The sequence below is a fragment of the Paramormyrops kingsleyae genome, chromosome 5 (assembly GCF_048594095.1).
Source record: "Paramormyrops kingsleyae isolate MSU_618 chromosome 5, PKINGS_0.4, whole genome shotgun sequence".
Lineage (NCBI taxonomy): Eukaryota > Metazoa > Chordata > Actinopteri > Osteoglossiformes > Mormyridae > Paramormyrops > Paramormyrops kingsleyae.
Window position 1 is genome coordinate 625,095 of NC_132801.1, and position 22,807 is coordinate 647,901.

A 22,807-nucleotide genomic window follows, 5' to 3' on the forward strand; every position below is an offset into this window, starting at 1 on the left:
CTCACACTGGAAGAGCAAACACCGGAACATTCAGGTGGATGAAACACTCCCGCTGTATCATTATTAAAGGCAAATGACTGACTGCTGCATTGTTATGCATAGGTTGCTTGCTTTTCTCACAAAGGAAACATTTCTCATAGCAAATAGAGAAGCCCAATGCAGAAAAAAAATCTGTGAAGACAGAAATGTCAAAAATGCAAAGTCGACACAAAAAAAGACAAATAAGTACCAGATATGAAAACATTTTATTCAAGTTGATTTATGGCTGCCATTTTCAAAGACTTCGTATCCGAGTCCCCTTCTCTTGTCAGTACTCTGTACACCTTACAGCATGGCTGACATTTGCAAGCTCACGGTAACATTCCAGCTCCTCACCATTCGGATGGGGGCCAGCCGGAGCTGAGACTCAGTCAGTGCAGCATCCTCGTCTCTTGGGACGACCCCGTTCTGAGCCATAAGCTGGAGGACGGTGGTACAATCTTTAGGAGGTGACACCCTGAGTAACAGGCCATAGGCACGGCAGTAGAGCTCTGTGGACAGCAGCAGGCCCGTGACAGGTGGCTTGACATGCTCTTGTTCATACTGGTCCAGATAGAAGGGGTCTCGTAATTCAGCCGGAACATTCTCTAAATAGGGTTAGAAGAAACAAACAGAACATCATCCTGCACATGAACAAACAGAACATCATCCTGCACATGAACAAACAGAGCATCAACCTCACTATGTTCTCTACAGGGAAACGGGAGGGACAAACAGAACATCATCCTGCACATGAACAAACAAGGCATCGACCTCACTATGTTCTCTACAGGGAAACGGGAGGGACAAACAGAACATCATCCTGCACATGAACAAACAGGGCATCGACCTCACTATGTTCTCTACAGGGAAACGGGAGGGACAAACAGAACATCATCCTGCACATGAACAAACAGAGCATCGGCCTCACTATGTTCTCTACAGGGAAACGGGAGGGACAAACAGAACATCATCCTGCACATGAACAAACAGAGCATCGACCTCACTATGTTCTCTACAGGGAAACGGGAGGGACAAACAGAACATCATCCTGCACATGAACAAACAGAGCATCGGCCTCACTATGTTCTCTACAGGGAAACGGGAGGGACAAACAGAACATCATCCTGCACATGAACAAACAGAGCATCGACCTCACTATGTTCTCTACAGGGAAACGGGAGGGACAAACAGAACATCATCCTGCACATGAACAAACAGAGCATCGACCTCACTATGTTCTCTACAGGGAAACGGGTGGGACAAACAGAACATCATCCTGCACATGAACAAACAGAGCATCGACCTCACTATGTTCTCTACAGGGAAACGGGAGGGACAAACAGAACATCATCCTGCACATGAACAAACAGAGCATCGACCTCACTATGTTCTCTACAGGGAAACGGGAGGGACAAACAGAACATCATCCTGCACATGAACAAACAGAGCATCGACCTCACTATGTTCTCTACAGGGAAACGGGAGGGACAAACAGAACATCATCCTGCACATGAACAAACAGAGCATCGACCTCACTATGTTCTCTACAGGGAAACGGGAGGGACAAACAGAACATCATCCTGCACATGAACAAACAGAGCATCGACCTCACTATGTTCTCTACAGGGAAACGGGAGGGACAAACAGAACATCATCCTGCACATGAACAAACAGAGCATCGACCTCACTATGTTCTCTACAGGGAAACGGGAGGGACAAACAGAACATCATCCTGCACATGAACAAACAGAGCATCGACCTCACTATGTTCTCTACAGGGAAACGGGAGGGACAAACAGAACATCATCCTGCACATGAACAAACAGAGCATCGACCTCACTATGCTCTCTACAGGGAAACAGGAGGGACAAACAGAACAGCAAGAAGGTGGTTATGGATTTCTGTCTTATAATGTAATACTCAGTTGCTGTATGGGAGGCTCAGTTTTACCTTTTAGTGAGCAAACAAAAAAGTGTAGAGCATGCTGATTATTTTTAAATAATACATCAGCAGCCGATTCAATTAAATCACTGCAAAACATCACTGCCATGGTACAGATCGTGGAAGGCCTCTTAGTTTTCAGCCATTTATTTATGCCCTTGCTCATATTGCCATTTATTGAACCTCTTCTAAAAACCATTACCTGCATTCTGGTCCCTCCCCCACTCCCCAAATCCCCTGCTCAAGGGAAAGTGATTGCCATAGCAGCTGGACAAAAGCACATGAGAGGACAGAGGTCTCTGACCCCCACTTACACACAACTCCTCAGGAACTATGGACAGCAGATGGAAGAGAAAGAAAAGCTTACAAAATCTAAAGAATCACAATGTCCGGGAAGGACAACACTGTAGGTGCTGCCATTTTATCACCTGCATGCTGAGCGACAGAAAGCACGGCTCCACTCTCTGAGACATATGTGGTTACTCTACTAAAACACTGCAGGCACATCCCCTGCAAAGTGACACCAGCTCGCATGAACCACCTGTAGCTAGTCTAACCCTAACCCCAAAAGCAGGTCTCCAGGATTGTATGTGTGTTTCCCGTTTCTATGGATTTACTATCGTACACAGTAAATGGTAATTAATTTAAATTAGGATTCAGACAATTAGTAACAATTATTGGTAATACATGGTTTAGATTACCGTTGAATGGTAGTCATATCACAATCACACCACAAGAGGTCATGACACTTATTCATCAAGATTGATACCTATCAAAAGACAGTCAACAAATAAGCATATGAGTCATTTTATCTGTTTAAATTTCATAATAAATAAAGATACATCATGAAATAACAAAATAGTACCTGTGTCACACCCCCTTTGTGATTTGCTGAGCTACACAAGCAAATATATCAACCAAATATTCCATTCCACATAAACACAAATAAACAAACTCTCTGGAAGAATTCTGACAATTCTTATCCATAAAACATGTTTTTCATGCATCACATGTTTTACAATCCATCTTACACAGAGCTTACACTAGTGAGTCGGAACTCCTTCCACCTGACAGAACATCCAGCATCACATTTGGCTCCTGATTCAGCTGTGCACTTTCTTATGTGCTTTTATTACACTTAAATAAAGAAATGCAACTGTGACTGGCTCAGTGTTAACTTCATTTAAATCTTGGTAGCTCGTAGATGTGTTTAGGTCAAACAGGAACAAGATTGCTAAACCACTGTAGCTATATGTAGATACTACCCAATCTGATTTGGACAGAGCAGGGGCAAGCAGGATTCCTCTTTATTGCGACTCAATTTCAGAGACAGGAACGAGAAATTCAGCGGCCAAGGCTCTCAAAAATATGCCTTTTTACATTTAAAACACCCCCTTTTGGGAAACTTTTAGTGATCAAACCTTCAAACGAAAGTTTTTACAAAATGTTCACATTTAAACCATAATCTGACAAAACATTAATCCAGAAAACATATGCGAAATTTTATTCTCGTAAAAAGGAAAAGAAAAAAAGAAAAAAGAAAAGTCTATTAAAACAATGAAATATTTAATATTAGCAGGCGTTTGGCGCGCGCGTCTGGTGGACTTCTAAGGAGATCGAATGATCAGTGAGCTCATCTGTGGCAAAACATGTAACTTAAGCATTTTCAGCGCTAAGAAGCTCCATATGAAGTGCACTAAAAGAAGCGCTTATTTGCACAATGGATTTGCCCCAAACAAAGGGACCCCGGCTGACAGGGTGGGTGTGCCCACCGCAGGGACACCGGCGAGCTGTTTTAATCTAACCGCTTCTTCTAAGGGGTTTGGCATTTCAGAGGAAACGCGTAAATCATTAACTTAAAATTACACGAAACGAAACGAAACGAAATTAAGATAGATTAAATACAATGCCTCCCTTGGCATCAGCATCCTTCCCCGGACGCATCAGTGTGGTGAATCAGAACGGACGAACAAAAAAATCCGCATCAACGCCCCAGAAGCGGTTTCGAGCCGTAAAAAGAAAAACAGGCTTCCTTACACACATATTGTTTCACATGCTGTGTTTTCCTGTCAGTATTTAAACATCATACGAGGGTGGAGACACGTACTGATAAAGCTGAAATGAAGGGCTGACGATGGGCTTCTCCGCACAACAATCGGTTCGGACATAATAATCATCATTATCATTATTATTATACATGTATGCACTCTTCATATAATTTTCACACTTTTAAACGTCTGTTATCTTTGTTACCGGCCTGGTATTTTATGTGTATTCTGATATTTTATATTATTATAATTATCTTTTTTTTATTATATCTATTTTTTACTCAGTTACGTGTTGTGTGTGAAGTGTGTGACCATGCACCAGACCAAATATTTCGGATACGCAAATGCCCTTGGCAAAATAATAAAGTGATTCTGTTTCTGATGCTGTGCACCATCCTTCTATACATCAGCAATGCAGCGCGTCTCCTCGCCGGCACCTACCTCCGCCGCCGTAGCACTTCGACAGCAGCCACGCCAGGCTGGCGCAGATCTTGGCTCGCTTGAAATCGTACTGGTCCAGAGGTTTGATCTCCGGGACCGTGAACGTCTTCCTCATCGCACCTGAGTCCACCATAGCCGGAACGGGAACAAGGAGGGCAGAGGGAAATATGGGAGGCGTCAAGGAGTAGAGGAGGTGTAAAAAAGACACAGGAAATGTTTTAAATAGCTGTTTGCTTCCTATCGACACACGCTGGAGCCGGGCACATGGGCGTAGACAGTGGCCACCTTAAAAACACAAAACCATCTTCTTTGATGTTTTTCTATTCGAGGCATCCATGAGATAAGAACTGAAATTCCGAAGAAACAGCTGCACGGCGTTGGCTTGACATGCGCTCCTGGGTCCCGGAGCCGTATTTTCTATAACACGTTTCATTTCCACCGTCTTACAGCGGCCAGACTGCAGGTGTAACGCCGGGTACCGAGCCGGTCAGCACCTGCTTCAGGCGGAAGACGCGGAGTCAGCGGGGCGGAGTGAGAGGAACTCCAAGCCAGGCTCGATCCAGGACGGTTTTTCGCGGACTCCCTTAATCACTGAGCTTTCGTTGTGGTCCAGGGTGCATGAAGCCATTGCGAATGCGGCTTTTACAGATACAAAGAAAAATTTGTTTTACTTTTTCTTTGGTCAGTATTTTTGGTGTTTGTAGTGTGATCCAGTTTGGGGGCTAGGGTTGTATGTCCATTTCGTTGATTAGGATCAAAGGAAGTAACTAGGGCTGTGACTATCGATTATATCAATAATCACGTAATCTACCGATTAATCTGACGATGTATCCAGAATTCGTTAAAAATATTATATATAGGATATAATATACACTGCAACATGTGCATATTTAGTCAATTTAGCACTCCTTTTCACTTAAGTTGCGTGTTTTTGCACTGTGGAAGGAAACCGTAGGATCGGCCGAAAAGCCACTTGCACAGGGTGACCATGCAAACTCCACACACACAAACCGGCTGTGAACGGCGACAGCGCTACCCACTGCGCCGCTGTACCACCCGCCCTGACAGGTTTTCACGATGTGCGACGTTAATATTGACATGGTAAGAATCGTCTACATAGCCTACTGCGTTCAAACCATCAGTTACAGTAGCCTAAAACATATTCACAACATACATATACGCAGAAACCAAACTTTTCAATTTAAAAAATTAACACCCTAAAGATTATACATCAGCTCTGGATGCATTCTCCGAGACAATCAAACATTCTTGTCCTTGCTGTCCCAGATAGCACACATATGTTGAAATGACATTGATTGCATATCAGACAAAAAGGTTGAAACAACGCTGATCTTCAATGTTTCACTTAATATCAACATTCAATCAAGGTTTTGCCACCATCAGTTTTTCAATATTGATAATCTGACCAAAAATCAATTCAGTTTCAACGGTGATTATTTGACACTGGTCATAATTCAACGCATTTAACTGTAATTCAATGTTGAGACAATAACATGATATACTATCTGGGGTTTGACTCACTCATAGATCTCGTGGCACATTTGTGAGAACTTAAACAAAAATAATTGAAGAGGAGAAAAGTGTACAAGAACTGTTCATGAAAAGAGATTCGTCCTCCTCTGTATATGTTATACATCGATAAGTACTGGGACACCTGGCCATTACACCCACAGGAACTTTTATGACACCCATTCTAAATCCATAGGCATCAACAGGGAGTTATTTCACCCTTGGCAGCTACAGTAGCTGCCACTCTTCTGGGAAGGTTTTCCACAAGATTTTGGAGTGTGTCTGTGGGGATTTTCCAAGAAGACCATTTGTGAAGTCAGACACTGATGTTGGGCGTGAAGACCTGGCTCACAATCTCCATTGTGGTTCATCCCAAAGGTCTTTGATGGGGTTGAGGTTAGGGCTCCGTGCAAGCCAGTCATGTTTTTCCACACCTGTTTCCACATGTATTTCCACACAACTCATCCAACCATATCTGTATGGACTTTGCTTTGTGCACTGGGGCACAGTCATGCTGGAACAGAAAAGGACCTTCCTCACAGTGTTCCAACAAAGTTGGAAGTATTGAATTGTCCAGAATTTCTTGGTATGCGGAAGCATCAAGTGTTCCCTTCACTAGAACTGTAGTTAATGCCAGAGGAAGTTTGGAATTCTGCAGTTATTGAGTCAACAGAGCATTGACGACGTTTACGCACTATGCGCCTCAGCACTTGGTGACCCGTTCTGTTACTATATGTAGTCTGTCACTTCATGGCTGAGTTTGTTGTTCCTGAAAACTTCCATTTTGCAATAATGCCGCCTACAGTTGAATATCTGTGGAATATGTAGCAGGGAAGAAATTTCACAAACTGACGTATTGCAAAGGTGGCATCCGATGATGGTACCATGCTTGAATTCACTGAACTTTTCAGAACAACCCATTCTTTCACAAATGTTTGTAAACCTGACTGCATGACTACATGCTTGATTTTATACTCCTGTGGCAATGGGTCTGAATGAAAGACCTGAATTTACTGATTAAGAGGTGTGTCCCTATACTTTTGTTCATTAGTGTAGTTTCAATTTACCAAACTTCCATTCTCCAATTAGCAAGAAACCAGCCACAAGCAAAGATTTCACCTAGTGGATTCCTGGCAATTACAGAAATGAGTTCCGGGTGCTGGCTCTCTTGTTTACAAATTGTGGTATATAATTCAGCCAGTGAAGCCAGAGATGTAGCCTCAGGCAGGATGTAAACAACAGCGAGCAGCATTGAACAAAACACTCTCAGCAGCTGGAATTGCTGGCACTAGATCATTAGGAGCTCCAGCATTGGTGAGCAGGTCTTGGAAACTGCTTCCATGTTGGTGTTTAAATTAGTGTTTATAAAGAAGCATACACCACCTTCCTTTGTCTTGCTGGTGCTTTCTGTCATGCGGTCCAAGTGGTACACAGTGAAGCTCCAAGGCTGCATGGCACTGTCTGCAAGTTTGTGGTAAAACAGAACTCATTACGCTCTTTGAGAGCTGATGTAGCAGTCTAATGTGTCCAGCTTGTTCTCCAGAGAGGGGACATCAGACAGGGGGATAGTGGTGCTGGGTGGCCAGGATAAATGGTGTCAGCCTGATTAGCAAAACACTTTGCTGCCCCCTCTTCCGAACATCTGACGATGGTCATTATTGGTTGGTTCAGTTGTAGCGTTTCAAACAATTTTTTTGTGAAAATCCGGAATGTGAAAGTTTTTCCAGAAGATTTGGTCTAATGATCAGCAGAGTGTGGTGGTGTTAGACAATATAACAGCAAGTTACAGTACATGTGGAAAATATCTAAAATCAACAAAAATACAAAGTAGAGAACGATAGCAATTCTTAGTGTATCATCATGGGAAAGCACCATCTTGGCCTCAATTCCGTCCTTCCACCATATGCCCGCACTTCTCTTTTCCTCCACTAGAGGACAGTGCTGGATCAGTGTTGTCAAGTCTCACAAGACAAACAAGCAACCTCATCCCGGAGAACAAGCCCAAAATGTGTCTACTGTGCAAAGTAATGCGGAGAAATCAAGCCCAAAAAATAAGTCCAATATATTCAACCAAATGGAATGCAGTTTGCCCTGTGTTTAGCATATGTGTCTGTAGATATAAGACATATACTACAATACTGAAATACTGGCAGCATGGTTCTTAAGTTTTAATTTATCATTTTCTTTTGTTAGTGTGACAGTAAACAATTCCTTATGGCTTGGCATAAATATGGTCCTTTGTATCATATTTTACACTAATTATTGGATACTGAAATCATAAATATTGCAACTCAGAAAATATTTGAGAGAGAGAGAAAGTGAGAGAGATGCAAAATTATGATATATATCTGCACAACAAAAACTCTTAATTAGCCTTTAACCTCTGGTTCAATATCAAATTCTGGCCAAAAATGAAATTTAAATGAAGTGATGTAAAACAATGTAAATTCTCAAATTAATTGAGCTAGCTGAAATGGTTGAAACTAGCCAAGAAGCAAATGTTAATGTAACTAATTAATAAATTAATGTCTCAGATAACAAAGTGACACTTGCTCGAATACGTTTCAGAGGTAGCAATACCTTTGGTCCGGATCTGCAAAAAGGATTTACACATCAATCCAAAACCAGATTGGATACGGATTACAGATCTACAGTGGATCTGAGCCTTAATCCACTTGGTGTCGTGCCCTGCTCCGTCCGATCCTAATGTGTGCCACGCCCCCTCGTTAACCTCATGTGGAATCCCAGTGTCTTACAGCTGTTTCGGATTGTTGTCATTAGTTTAGTGTATTTAGTCCGCGTTTCCGTTTGTATCCCCAGTCCGGTCATTGACGTTGTGATGTTGTGTTGTTTTGCGTGCTCTGTGTTTCCGTGCTACACACGCCGTAACACTTGGGTCCAAATAAAATCAATGTTATACATTCCAAATTCATAACAGATTAGAAATGGATTGTCTGGTCAAAATGTGATAGAGATACATATGTAGTGATCCATATTTTTCTTTATTAAACTATAAATATTAGTCTATACAGTCAACTCTTTATAAAAATGAGCTCAAATTAATGTATCAAAAGAACTACACATGCTGTAGGTGATTTGTTGGGGTTAAAGAAATGGGTTCATGCTTTAATTTTCAAACAGATATTTGGAACAAAATAAAGTTTTCCTTTATTAACGCAAATTTTTATTAAAAATGCAGATTCTAAAAATATTGGCACCCCAAATTTCAGTATTTTGTGGAGCCTCCCATGGCGAGAATGTCAGTACTCTACCTCTTTCTCCAGTGTTTAACAAGGTTGGAGAACACATCTTGGACCACTCTTCCATGCAGAACATTTTCAACTCATTCAGATTCTTGGGTTTTCTCTTGTGAACTGTTCTCTAAAATTGCGACCACAGATTTTCATTTGGGTTCAAGTCTGGAGACTGAGAGGGCCATTAGAAAACCTTGACTTTGTGTTGCTGCAACCATATCTTTGTCAGTTTTAATGTGTGCTTTGGGTCATTGTCTTTCTGGCCCAGTTTCAGCCTTCTGGCAGAGGCAATTCTTTGTATGCAGTTAATTTTTTTTCGCCAAGCGTGATGAAGACATGTTGCCAAAAAGCTCAGTTTTGATGTCATCTTATCACAACACAAAATTCCAGTTGTAACTCTATTGTTTCTAGGCACAGTTCAGACACTGGGAGTTGTGTCTTTGTCTCAGGAAGGGCTTCTTTCATACATAGAACTCTTCCTTTTCTGGTCATGTCAGTGTTGTCTCACTGTTGACCTTTAAACAGTGAAACCCCAAGATTCAATTAAACACTGCTGTTGTGAAACTGTGATCTTTGGTCTCCACTTTGCCTCTCGCAGCATCCTCCCCACAGTGCATAGAGGCAGTATGTGGATGTGTCCCCTTCCTGGCAAACAGTTCCTTGCTTTTCAAACTTCTTTACTATGGCTCTGTTTGTGCTTACTGGTAATTTCGACTGAATACCTATTTCTTGTAGCCATTCCCCAATTTATGCGGCTCAACCACTTTTTTCCCCCTCATTTAAGTTGAGAGCTCTTTGGTATTACTCATGTTGATGGATGAGGATTTTGCCTGTGTGTTACCTCATATTTATTCCCCAGAGGAAATGGACATATATAACAATGTTCCTAAACACTAAAAGTAATACCAAGAAACATTTTTTCTCTAAAGACACAAATTCCTTTGGTTTTATTTGTAGTATTTATAGTATTCTTCAATACTATTGTCCTGGGTATGACATTGAACTGCATCCGGCCCTGCAAGCGGTCCTCCAACTTGCAGGGAAACAATTCTTGGGAGTTAGTAGGGAGATTGGCACTCCAGCCACCGTAAACCGTAACTGCTCAATATAAACAGGCCTGACACCCTTCTGCTCTCCAGGGGAGTAGCTCTGCTGTAGCTGCCCATAGGAAGGCTGCACGCACCATGAAGGGGATTGGGGAAAGTCTACAGGAGCCCCATCCCTGGATGAGGGGGCAGCGTGTGGCTCACAAGGGCGCTGGTTCAAACCCAGCCTCAGCACGTCCGCTGGTCCTTGAGCAAGGCCCTTAACTGCCAGCACCCTGGGTGCTACTACAAGTGGCTGCCCTTCACGGACAACTTACTCCACATAAGAGCAAGTTGTGGGAGGTGTAAAGACAATTTCCCCACGGGGTTAATAAAGTATTGATTATTATTATTATTATTATTATTTGAAACCGTCGGAGAGCTAATAGGATCAGGCCTGTTGGGGATCAGGGTTGGTGTGATTCTGAGGTGTCACCTGTTGCATGGCGGCACTTGGGTCCCAGTTTGAAGCGTCCCATCCAGTTAGGCGCGTGGAACGTCTTGTCTCCGGGAGCTTTGTACACTCCACGTTTCGGTGGTACTGTAGTACTCTCTGAGGTATGCAGACCAGAGTGACCAGATCTCTGTAGGTGGGTATACCTACTTTTGCTCTGGTCAGTCTGATCGCTGCCATACTCAAGGAGTAGCTGTTGCTGTAGTGGATCGGATCGGTGTCTGTTGTCTCAGTGTATGCTCCAACTGCAGTGAGTGACGTCTTGTTGAGGGAGACATTTTACTCGCAAGTTCATGAACACTGGCACTGACAGGGCTGGCTATGAGGGTCTGGAGACCGGGCTGAAAGTGGCTCCATGCTCCATAACTTTGCAAAAGGTCAGGGCCTGCGGATCACTGGATCCTGGTTCCAACGCCCTGAGTCGCATTGTTGGACTTGGTACTTCAATACTGGTGGTGCAGTGAAGGAGATCGATCACATCCTTGTGGGCAGATGCTGGCGGCTCCTGCAGAACTGCAGGGTCTACAGAAGTGCACAGTTTGTGAATTCTGATCACAGACTTGTTGTTGCTACTTTGAAGATCCAGCTTAGATCCAGTAGGCTACCACCTACTAGAAGAATGAAGCTGGACATAACCAGACTCCAAGATCGAGCTGTTTCTGATGAGTTTGCACGCAGTTTGTGTGAGGAACTTGCAGACTTGGGTGTGACTGCTGACTCTAATGTGATGTGGGAGACCTTCCTTGATAAGACCCTGAAGGTTGCCGAGGTTGCCAATTTTCGCAGAAGGAGGACCTGATTTTTCAAGGGCGGCAATCATTTTCCCTCATGTGTTTTTGACAGAATAAACTATTCCGAAGATAAAACAACACTTTTGCAGAAATAATTTTAATTAAACGAATAGTTTGTTCTCCAAACATTTGAGGAAAATTAGCATCATTGTGTGTATTATATATGTAAGGTTCATGTTTTTGCTCACTTTCTTGAGGGGTGCCAACATTTCTGGAGTTGACTGTACTTCCAGATTGCAGACATGTTTGTGTGTTAGTTTGCTTTGCAAGCATCTAAGTCGGATTTGTTATCATCACTCTGGTGTTTTGTACGATCCTCCTATTGCAAAGGATGAAGTTGAAATGTATATTTTTGGTGTTGTCAGCATAGCAGTGATAATTAACATACATTTGTAACAAGTACAGACTGAACAATATAGGACCAAGCACTGATCCCTGTGGTACACCAAATTTAGTGGGTAATGATGACAGAGTGTAGTTATCAGATAATTGAACATATTGATAATGATTAGTCAAGTAGGATTTAAACCACATCAGTGCAATTGCACACAAACCAACATCAAATTCAAGTCCATGTAATATAGTAGAATGGTCAGCTGTTTCAAAGGCTTCACTAAGTTCCAGGAGCATAAGCACTATTGTATTGCCAGCATTAGTTGTCATTATAATGTCATTTACGACTCTAATTAAAGTAGTTTCAGTGCTGTGTCCTTAAAGGAAGCCCACCTGGAATCTTGAGTATTTTATGTGTATCCAGCTGTGACTGAAGCTGAGCTGCAACTACCAGCTCCAGAACTTTGGACAAAAATGGTACATTAGAGACAGATCTGTAACTGCTGAGTTCTGGATCCAAACTTGGTTTCTTCAGTAGTAGTCTGATTACTGCTACTTTAAATTGGTCAGGCACATCGCTTGAACAGAGGGAGCATTCATTGTAGCAGTTATAGGTCTAACCAGAACTTCCAGGTTGAGTGTAGTTTTGGTCCAGTAGACAAGTGGTAAGTTTTGTTTTAGGGTGTACTCACACTAGATGATTCGCACCATGCTCAATCATGTTTGATCCCCAAGTCCAGTTTGTTTGATTAATGTGATCTCTCTGTACTATGCCTAGCCCCGCTTGAGAAGGTGGGCTGGAACATGGTTCAGTTGGACTTGTGGATGGTATGCATAGAATGATTGCTAACTATGACTGGGCATGGAACACAGACATGACATCAATGATAGGCACACACATGCGCACATGTAAGGTACACGTGAACTGTACCTGGAAGGAATGAATTGGGTACGCTGCACAGATCAGGTAGCAACAAATATTTAACAGACATTGCAGCAAAGGAATGAATTTGGTTTATGGCAGAGGTGCAGTGCTCCCTTGAAATTTTGCTGACAAGAGTTGTTATGGCATGGCATGAGCAGGAAAAAGAACGTGATGACCCACTTGGCAGCTCACGAGACAAGGGAGTTATTAAATTATCAGAAACAACAAAAGGAAAACCACAAAAATAAAGTAAAGGGTCAGAACTAAATGGGCAAAATAAATCAACATGCTAGGGAAACCAGGCAACAAAACAGGAACTAGAAAAACAAAGCAGAGAGACATCACACAGTAACATGGGCAATGACCATTTAGGGAAATTATAGCATAAAACCAGAACAGAACACAAAGAGGGCAAATATAGAACAGGATACTCAAAAGGAAAAGGAAACGTAAAACACTGCAGAACAGAAACTGAAGTACAAATAAAGAAATAAGGCTGATCATTAGCAAGCCCCTAACCCATGACTGGGGCAATGCAGTCCCTAAGCCACACACTCAACCTGTTCAGCTATGCAGCAGGCCAGGGAATAGGGAGAGCACACTGGGGCTGAAGGACAGGAGACAGGTAGAGAACAGGATGACCAGCCATACCTACTGCCCAAAAGGGGAAAAGGAGTACTCCAGAAAAGCCGCAAAATATGAAAATTAATCATGAATTCCATTGGATTATACAGTACCATGGTGCTATTCTTCCTATGTTTTCTTCAATGCAATTTACGTCACACGATGATAACGGAAGTGTGCCTGGGCCCAGAACATTAAGAAAAATGCAGGAGAGTGGGTAAGGGGGTCATTTGTGCTTGGGCACAGTACAAGGCAATCAAGCCAAGTGTGAGTATGCCCTTAGTTATTAGTGTTTTAACTCCTGTTTATCCCTAGGCTGGAAGCTGAGGATGAATGTAATGTCATGGAAGTGGTAATTACACTCCAGGCTGGGTACTGAGGATGAATGTAATGTCAGGGAAGTGGCCCTGGGACTCGAGGTGGGTTCAGTGTCCCTTCACTGTTCCATATTGTGTTGCTCAGGAGTGCATTCTGGAGGCAGTGTGGCAGAGAATGATGAACATCAGTCACTGCACTAATGGCTTAATGTCTTTCTGCTATAAACACTCAGTTTAATTGAAAAGGTGCAAAGTGTTATGAGTGTCAACAGCTGAGAAAGTGTCTTTATTAAAAATTCTTCAGCTTATATTATAATAAATAAATCTAAATGAAAGTAAATTTGACATGAGGTTACAGGAATATCCTTTACCTGTAATTTCAGTGTTTTGGTTGTGAATTTTCACACTTTGATAGTTTCACTTCCACTTCTCGCTGGAGCGGAAACAGGCTTCAGTTAGAACCCTGTTTCCACAACACCATTTTCAATGTATTTTTACATAGAGCTCTGGAAAAAATTAAGAGACCACTATATATTTTTAAAAATCTGCATTTTTAAAACCTGGTTTAATCCTAGTTCTGCTGGCAGAAGGCTATACTGCGAGGGCCACGAGGGGTCAGAACTAAACAGGGCAAAATAACTAACAGCACCATACATACACCTGCTAACGGAACCAGACAACCACGGGAACAGGACAAAGCAAAAGACAGAATACAACACACAGTTATTAACACAAAATTATTAACAACAGAGTATCTTCTCACACAGTAACATTCACACAATGCTCCAGCTCCGCATGACACTGACCAGGAAAAGAGGCTGACCTTAGTTTGGTTTATCCTGCTCACAAGACCTTGCTGTTAGCACTTATTTGTGCACCATTGATCACTGATAGTGGCAGCAGGATGACCCTCCCAGTGCTAAGGTGCACTCTGCCTATTCGGTGCACCTTAGTGAGGCTGTGCATGGCTGTGGGGGCAGGGCACAGCCATATCAAACAGTGCATAAGTGAGTATTTGTGAGTATCTCTCATTTTCAGGATGCAGGTGTGGTGACATAAAGCAGCAGTTGTGGGTACAGCTGTTGTAGTTGTGTGAGTGCTCATACTGGCAAACTTCCTCTTTCATATTCCCTAAAATGCAATTTGGTGGATTAGTCATTTTCCAAAGTTCTTAATCTGTTGCCTCGTGATGAGTCTGGTGTGTGTCTCCATGAATGATACAGTGGATGCCCTGGACAGGATACTAGTCCTTTGCACGACACACGCACACACTATATGCAATTTACATTCACCAATTCATATAGCGCCTTTCATGACAGAGTTGTCCCAAGGCACTTTACATGGATATGTTGTGATACATCACAGTATCATTAGAGACAGTAATATAAAACTGGGAAAAGGAAGGAAAGAAATTAAATAAAGAAAGTAAGATGACAACAGAGGAGAGGAACCAAAAACTCCCAAGTAAGGAGAAAAAAAACCTCTGGGGGTCCAAGGTGAACTGGCTGCCCGACCCCCCCGGGCATGATAACATGACTGAAAACAGTAAAGAGTGGACTAGCTTGCTAAAAGCAAGGTGTAGGCTGTGATTAAGGATCAAGGCAAAGTCCATCAATGAGTTCATTATCCACACTGGCCTGTGTAGGGTGGCCAAAGTCCATCAATCAGTCTGTTTTCCACGCTGGCCTGTGTAGGGTGGCACCGAAGGCTGCACCCATGATGATGCAGTTGGTAGGTCCCATTTGCCATGTCACCCCTCCATGGGACTAAACCAGGACTCTAGTTCAGATGGTGCCCACCTGGCCATGTGGGAAGGCAGAGAGCATGGATGGCAGGAACATGCATTGACACATTAATGGACAAGCATAGTGGGTATAAAGTGGCATGTACAGCAGCACCAGTAGCCATAGTTACGGTGTGTTACATCAACAGTTAAAAACAAAACTTATAGCTAAGATCAAACCAACCACTTGTCCACTGGAGCCAATCCCCACTAAGCTTCTAAAAGAATCCACAGTCACACTATCAGCATCAATTGCCATTATTACATCATTTATAACTTCAGTCAAGGCAGTTTTAGCGCTGTGTCCCGGTCGGAAGCCCGATGGAAAACTATCCGACTGGCATGCAGGAGCTCTTGGCTTAGAGCTCCTACGACGACATCTGACTGTGACCCAGGGCTGGTGTGTGCTGGCTGCTGGTGCCGGACTGGAGACAGTCAAGGTAGGAGGAACAACTGCCAGATGTAATCTGGCTCTGTGCTCTGATTGAGCTGTACCTATAAATCCCTCAATATGTTTAATCTCCACTAACGTACTAATGCGCTCCTCCAATGCGCGAATCCTGTCCTCCAACTCTACAATAACTAAACACCTCTGGCGCACCATACTATCGGGAGTGTCAGAAGGACAGTCCACGACGTATATGCCACAGGAGCTACAGAACACAGCTGTAGAAGACATGATGATGGCCTTTTGATTTCAAGCGGAGATTGTCAATGCTTATCGAAAGTGGTTAATATGTCAGTGTCAGAGTTTAGAGATTAGTGGAAGATTATTTAACTTTGTGGAGATTTTTCCTTACGAAGACTTTATTCTATTTATTATTTTGGTGATATCTATAGTGTAAAAGTTTGCATGCTACCAACCAGTTTGTTCTCAGAGGCAGACACTGCTGCTGATTTTCAGCTTGGTGTCACCATGCTGATATTTTTATTTATCAACTGAGACAGTTACAGAGATAAATGGACTGCAAAGCATTATCAGATTATACAGCTTTTCTCAAACTTGACTACCATGTGTAATTCTGTCATTTGCCTTGATCAGCAACCACTCCCATCTCATTCTCAGTCTCATTCTGGTTGACCTGACTCACTTCAGTGCTCCCACAGCAGGCAGTGCGGATGCTGTCGAACACGGCCATGTAAAGGATGGGGTGAATGCACATGCTGAGGGTCACCAGCCCCTTGGTCACTTGGTAAGCCTTATAGACCCAAACTTTGGTCACGTTTATATCGTGCATCCTCTGGTGGAGGTGCCAGTTGCGGAAGATGTGGTAGGGTATTACAGACACGGCATAGAGGAGCAGCACCGAGACCACCAATAACGCCACCTTCCTCTTCTCGAGCGCTGTAATATTCTGATTTCTCCACACCACCCACATGATGGCGCCATAAGACACCAGGGTGACTACAAAGGGCAGCAATCCTCCAAATACGGCCAGGAAGATGCTGTATGTGAAATGAGCTCTCTGGTCCTCCACAAAGCAGTAGGAGACACATTCTGTGGTGTTGAACTTTTTGCATGTGTGAGCAAAGCGGAGGACAGGAGAGGACATGAGTGCCACCACTACCCACGCCAGCAGACTGGTGACTTTGGCGTGGTGGGGTCGCACGTGGCGGTGGGCAAAAAAGGGGTGAACGATGGCCAGGTAACGGTTGAGGCTGATGCAGGTGATGAAGAAGATGCTTCCGTACAGGTTACAGATGAAGAGAAAGCGCTCAGTCTTACAGGCAGCTGTGCCAAAAGTCCAGTCCTTGTTCGTCATGTAGTAGATAAGCAGCATGGGCAGTGTGAAGATGTAGAGCAGGTCACTGATGGCCAGGTTGCAGGAGAAGACCACGCCTGAGTGCCAGTCCCGACGCTCTCGCGTCACCATCATCCACAGGGCAAAAGCATTCCCAAGCAAGCCAGTGCAGAACTCCAGTCCAAAAACAGGGGGCAAGAATTTGATCTGGAATCCTCCATCAGAGAAATCTGTTTTTTTCATCTTAAAAATTACACTCCTGGGAGAGACAGGAAAAAACTCAAGTTCTCAAAAATAATCAATGTTGGTGCCTCCAAACAACCTACAATAGCATCATATCAGGGCCTACAGACTGTCTGCAATAGCATCATATCACTGCCTACAGACAGTCTGCAATAACATCACATTGGCTCCTACAGACTGTCTACAATAACATCATGGCGGCTTCTGCAGACAGTCTGAAATAACAGGGTTTCTGCGTGTCCTGAAAAAGTCTTAATCTAAAAATATTCTAAATTTTAGGCCATAAAATGTCTTAGACATGATTTTGACCATCCTTAAAAATTGACTGGATTATGTTACAGTTGAATCCGTGGTTTCAGTTTTCTGCAGTTTACCACGTTCCAAATAAAAAGCCAAAAAATTACAGAATGGTTCCTAAGTTTTAAAATCATGTGCCACATGAGTATGGGCTGTAAGTACCCACAATAGGGTAAGGTGTTTTTAAACAATTTTTTTCTTTTACAAGTTCTGTACAGGAACATGATGCAATATGTTTTATTTTTTATTATATTTACATAAACATTTACATAAGTACATTTTTTTTTTGCCAGCGTGGGTGTGAAATAGGTCTTCAATTGCATTCAAAATGGTCTTAAAATACTCTTTAAAAGTCTTAAATTTTACTTGTTGAAACCTGCAGAAGCCCTCAACAGCATAATGTAGGTTCCATCAGACAGTGTGCAATAACATCATATTGGTTTCTACAGTCACATATAAAACATTCCTTTAGTTTAACTTACATAGTGCCTTTGTACGGTGCAACACACTATACCTACAATTCTACTACATTCAGACACTTCTCTAACAGCAATGGATGCAGCTGCATCATTATTTTTAATGCAAACACAACTTAAGAGAAAACCTGTAGAAAAATGAACTCACTCAGAATTCTGATTGGGGAGTGGAAAATGTTGAGGATGTTTGGAGGATTATTCAGGTCTGTTCTGAGCTCTGTACATATACTGTGTGAGACAGGATGTAAAGCAGCATAGCTTCACACTGCCATTTCCTCCCACTGCAGTCAAGCTTAATCTGCCAGTTACACCACATTCTGGAAGCCCATTTCCGCAAATTGATGAAAAAGTCATTATAATGAGAAACTTTCTTGAAATAATCACATAGTATCTCAAAATAATGACTTTGTATGTGAAAATAACAAGAAACTCTTGAACAACAACCTCGACACACACACACACACACACATACACACAATCTTTCATCAACTATTTTTCTAAACTAAATTTTATAAAGAAAAAAAATACTTTTATTTTACAGCGACATATAAGGAGTTAAAAGGAGTTTAATATCAATGTTAAAAAGCAACCACAGGCAATCACATTATAATAAGTGTATTAAACAGCAAGCATTCCAATCAACAAATGTATTATTTAGAGGGGGACAGGGGATGGATAATCAATATTATAAATACCAAGACCCTAGAGAGTGCAGAATATTTTTAATGCAGCAGACACAATTAAAAACTTGTTTTTTCATTATGTCATTATACACATACAACAGCAGATAGTTAAATTATCCACCTTCTGGCTAAAAGTGGCCGCAAATTCCAAGTGTAGTCGATGGGATAGATGATAGATGTTGTTTTAGCAATATGTGTATTGATGTTAATTGAAAATGTTGTAATTGTGTAATGTTTGCCATGGAATACATGTGTTGCGTTAAGGTGTAGTCACGAGGGCTGTGTAAATTGGCGACTTCCGCATCTGTGCTGCTGCTAGTATTAAAGCGATAGTGGCTGTTAAAAAAGAGAGTAACTTTCATTTTAAAAGAACTGTCATCTCCCTTATTACAATGACTCAACCACTCACCACGATACGCCCCCCCCCCTTTTTTATATGGGTCTGGTGCATCAAAAACACCCTGCACTGTTAAGGGTTGTGGAGTCTGTACCCGCCCCCACTCCCCCAAATAATATCCCTAAATAAATCATTATTCCCAGAAGGTTTCTCAATATTTCGAGGTACTAATTCATTATTTCGGGATACTAAGTCATTCTTTCAAAATAATAATACGTTATTTTGAGATACTAAGTCATTCTTTCGAAATAATAATACGTTATTTTGAGATACTAAGTCATTCTTTCGAAATAATAATATGTTACAGGTATTTTGAGATAGCAAGTCAATATTTTGAGATGTTAAGTCATTATTTTCAGAAAATATCTCATTATAATGATTAATGATCTATTTTCTTCATCACAGTGGCTGAAATGGGCTTCCATACCGTATAGACCAAAGTCATAATAAAACAAACACATACATAATAAAAGCTTACAAAATATGCATGAACGCGGAACACAGGTGTTCTAATCGCCCTGGTCTGACATTTTTGCACAATTCTAGGCATGTTGTGGGGGGATGGGGGTGTATCTGTTGGCCCTTTCATCTGAAGGAATGATAGTGCCTGCCTTTGATGTTCGAAGTGCCCTTTTCTGATAAGCAATGGTGACACAAACCCCCCGATATTGCAAAAAACTTACCAAGGGGGTACATTGCCCCCCACCTGGCAAAAAGTACCTGTTGGCCACTCCCCCCTATTTGAGCACCTGTCCATCCACCTGCACCTCCATCTATGCACATCACTGCACAATTCTAGAAAAATCTCTGCACTGCATATTTGGTGAACGGGAATTTTTCTCTCTGTTGGATACAAGAAGTACTTCCCATGTGTACCGTGGTTTCCTTGAACACGTGGTTTCCTTGAGAATGGCGTCTCAGGATCATCCATCGTGTGTTGTTGCCTGGGAGAGTCTGCATCCTGCCATGGACTGGCACCTGCTCCACAGCATCCCAGTGCCTGCTAGTGCCCTGTCTATACTGGTAGAGGATCCTTGCAATTAAACTCCAATGCAATATCCAAACAAGCTACACTGCAACATGGAGCTCAGTTGTGGTCGTTTAAAACTGACAAAGACGTTGAATCATTCCCACTGTTTTTGGAAGGACAAAGCAATACTTAGTGCAGGCATACAGTATAGTCATAATAGTGTCCTAACAAGAATGAAGTCTTATTAGTTTGTCCTATGAAGTACTGCAAGTAGCTGTTTTTGTAACAAAGCACCAAAACTCATATTTAAAAAGATTAAGACTGTACAGGCATAGACCAGAATATACAAGGTTTTGTGAGCTGCATTATATAAATACAGCCCCATTCTCAAGATGCCACTTCTTTGTTAATCTTATTTAATAAACTCTTTTTATTATGAACAATCTGGCAGCTAAAAGGAGAGAAGGTCTTGGCAGTGTGTGGAAGTTCAGTTCAGTCCCACTTATTGATTTCTAATAAATCTTTTTGTCTGACAGTAAGAGGACCATGACTGTTGCTAACCGAACACAGGTTCAGATGGGTCCTGTTCAGAAATCAGGACCATACTGGCCATGTGGTATACCGAGCTGATGGCTATGTGAGACCCCAAAGTCCAGGGCTGATGTTTAGTCTCAGTCTATGTATATGTCTTTATCAATACACTGTTATACTTTTTACAGAGAGATCATACAGTATGTGAAAACCCCATTAGGCTAAGAAACGTTTTTGTATAGAATCAGGGAGTTCTACAGACCATTCTAATCATGCTCCAATTCTGACCTCTACAGGAGAGAAAAGGAAGCATAGTGTGATGAAATGGTCCTTTAATTTCCATTTGCACAAGTACATTGGAATGCTTCTTTTCACATATCCTATTGTTCTTTTCTTTCAGAGATACACACGCATATACAGGCAAGAGCAAGACTTCGGGTCTGAGCACAGGATCAGTCATTTACAGTGGTACCTCAGAACTCAAACTTAATCCGTTCAGAACTCCAGATCGAATCCTAAAAAGTTCGAGATCTGATCGAATTTTCCCCTTAAGAAATAATGGAAAACCAACTAACTGGTTCCTGGCCCCAAAAAATTACACCGAAATATGTTTTTTTTTAGCATTTAAACACAAAATGAACCGGATAAAACAAGAGCATATACTGTACTAAACACATCTAAAAACATTTATCAAAACAGTAATTTTTAAAGTAAGAAAAAAAATGTATCCAAACAATGTGTCCTGCCCCGATCATCCGCTCCTTCCGTGTACCACGTCCCCTCCTTAACCCCGTGTGGAATCCCCGTGTGATCAGCTGTTTCTGGTTGTTGTCATTAGTCCTCTGTATTTAGTCCGCGTTTCAGTTTGTTACCCCAGTCCGGTCATTGTATTGTCCATCTGCGTTTTGCCTGCCTTACCTGTAATTAAACCCCGTATTCCCCGATACGTTGACGTCTGCACCTTTGTCTCCGTTCAGTCCCCGCTGGGCACGACAATATTATTATAATTAAATGTATTAATGGTTTATTAATAATATTAAAATAATTAATAAGAAATCTTTATTTTTAAATGTATTTTATTATATAATAATAATTACTGTTACTGTCTATCATTGTCTAAATGTATTTTTACTGTCTAAATATATGTATTCAGCTAGTGTAAACATGCACGATGCTATCACAGCGAATGCGAGGTGAAGACTGAAGCATTACCCTTTGTTTCCACTGAGAGACGTGCTGCGTGACTCATTTCCTCGCGCAAATAAGTTGTCTTAGGTCGGCATTTACAGTTTGACTTCTGAGATTCAGATCGAGTTCTAGGTAAATTTTTTTTCAAACTGGTTGGTTCGACTTTTAAGAAATTTGAGTTATAATGAGTTCGAGAACTGAGGTACCACTGTATTTATTTATCCGGTGCCCCCGGAGCATTTCTGGGGGTAAAGAGCCCGGCTCAATTCTACTGAGGCTTGAATCAGTGACCCTCTATCCACAAGCACAGAGGGTTAACCCATGAGTCACACAGCACCCTTTGGTGGACACGCATGATTCTGAAAGGCACTGCAATCGTCGGTGAATGTGTGGAGCAGAAGGAGCAGGCCTCTGTTCTGGCTCCCTGCTCCAAAAATCCATTTAATATCGGTGACTGTTACGTGGCGTATGTTTTTGGATTCATACTGCAAGGGTTTGCATTTATTACGTATTGCGCAATTTACATCTGTTACGTTCTGGTCGGACGTTGTCATTTCTGGGTTATACGTAAGCCCCAGCTCCTTGGGTTTGCTCATCTGCTTCTGTTTTATTCCTAAAAGTTCTCCGTCAAACCAGGGCAACCTTCTGGGGGGTGTTTCGCCCTCTACTGGGGCCCTTGAATCTAGGGAATGTTATTATTGCCACGAGTTGGGGCACATCATATCTGGGTGCC

The 22,807-nt window shown here is 42.1% G+C and overlaps 2 protein-coding genes across 5 annotated transcripts in view; both read right to left on the reverse strand.

Moving 5' to 3' along the window:
• Window positions 1-5,159, reverse strand: part of LOC111835402 (calmodulin-regulated spectrin-associated protein 3) — a 31,381-nt gene extending 26,222 nt beyond the window's left edge. For all 4 annotated transcript variants that reach the window (XR_011991646.1, XM_072711776.1, XM_023795669.2 and 1 more), the window contains exons 1-2: window positions 4,452-5,159; window positions 376-626 (exon numbers count right to left, since the gene is read on the reverse strand). Coding sequence is in view for 3 of the 4 variants with exons in the window: in XM_072711776.1 (XP_072567877.1) it covers window positions 376-626; window positions 4,452-4,584 (384 nt within the window). In the remaining variant the exon portion in view is untranslated. The remainder of the gene's footprint in view (window positions 1-375; window positions 627-4,451) is intronic.
• Window positions 5,160-15,502: 10,343 nt separating this feature from the next.
• On the reverse strand, window positions 15,503-18,566 carry LOC111835410 (P2Y purinoceptor 11-like). Its single transcript, XM_023795691.2, has 2 exons — window positions 18,454-18,566; window positions 15,503-17,548 (listed from the first exon to the last, which is right to left on the reverse strand). Exon 2 carries the CDS (start codon window positions 17,530-17,532, stop codon window positions 16,573-16,575), a length of 960 nt encoding a protein of 319 aa, XP_023651459.2. The 5' UTR covers window positions 17,533-17,548; window positions 18,454-18,566; the 3' UTR covers window positions 15,503-16,572.
• Window positions 18,567-22,807: the final 4,241 nt, after the last annotated feature.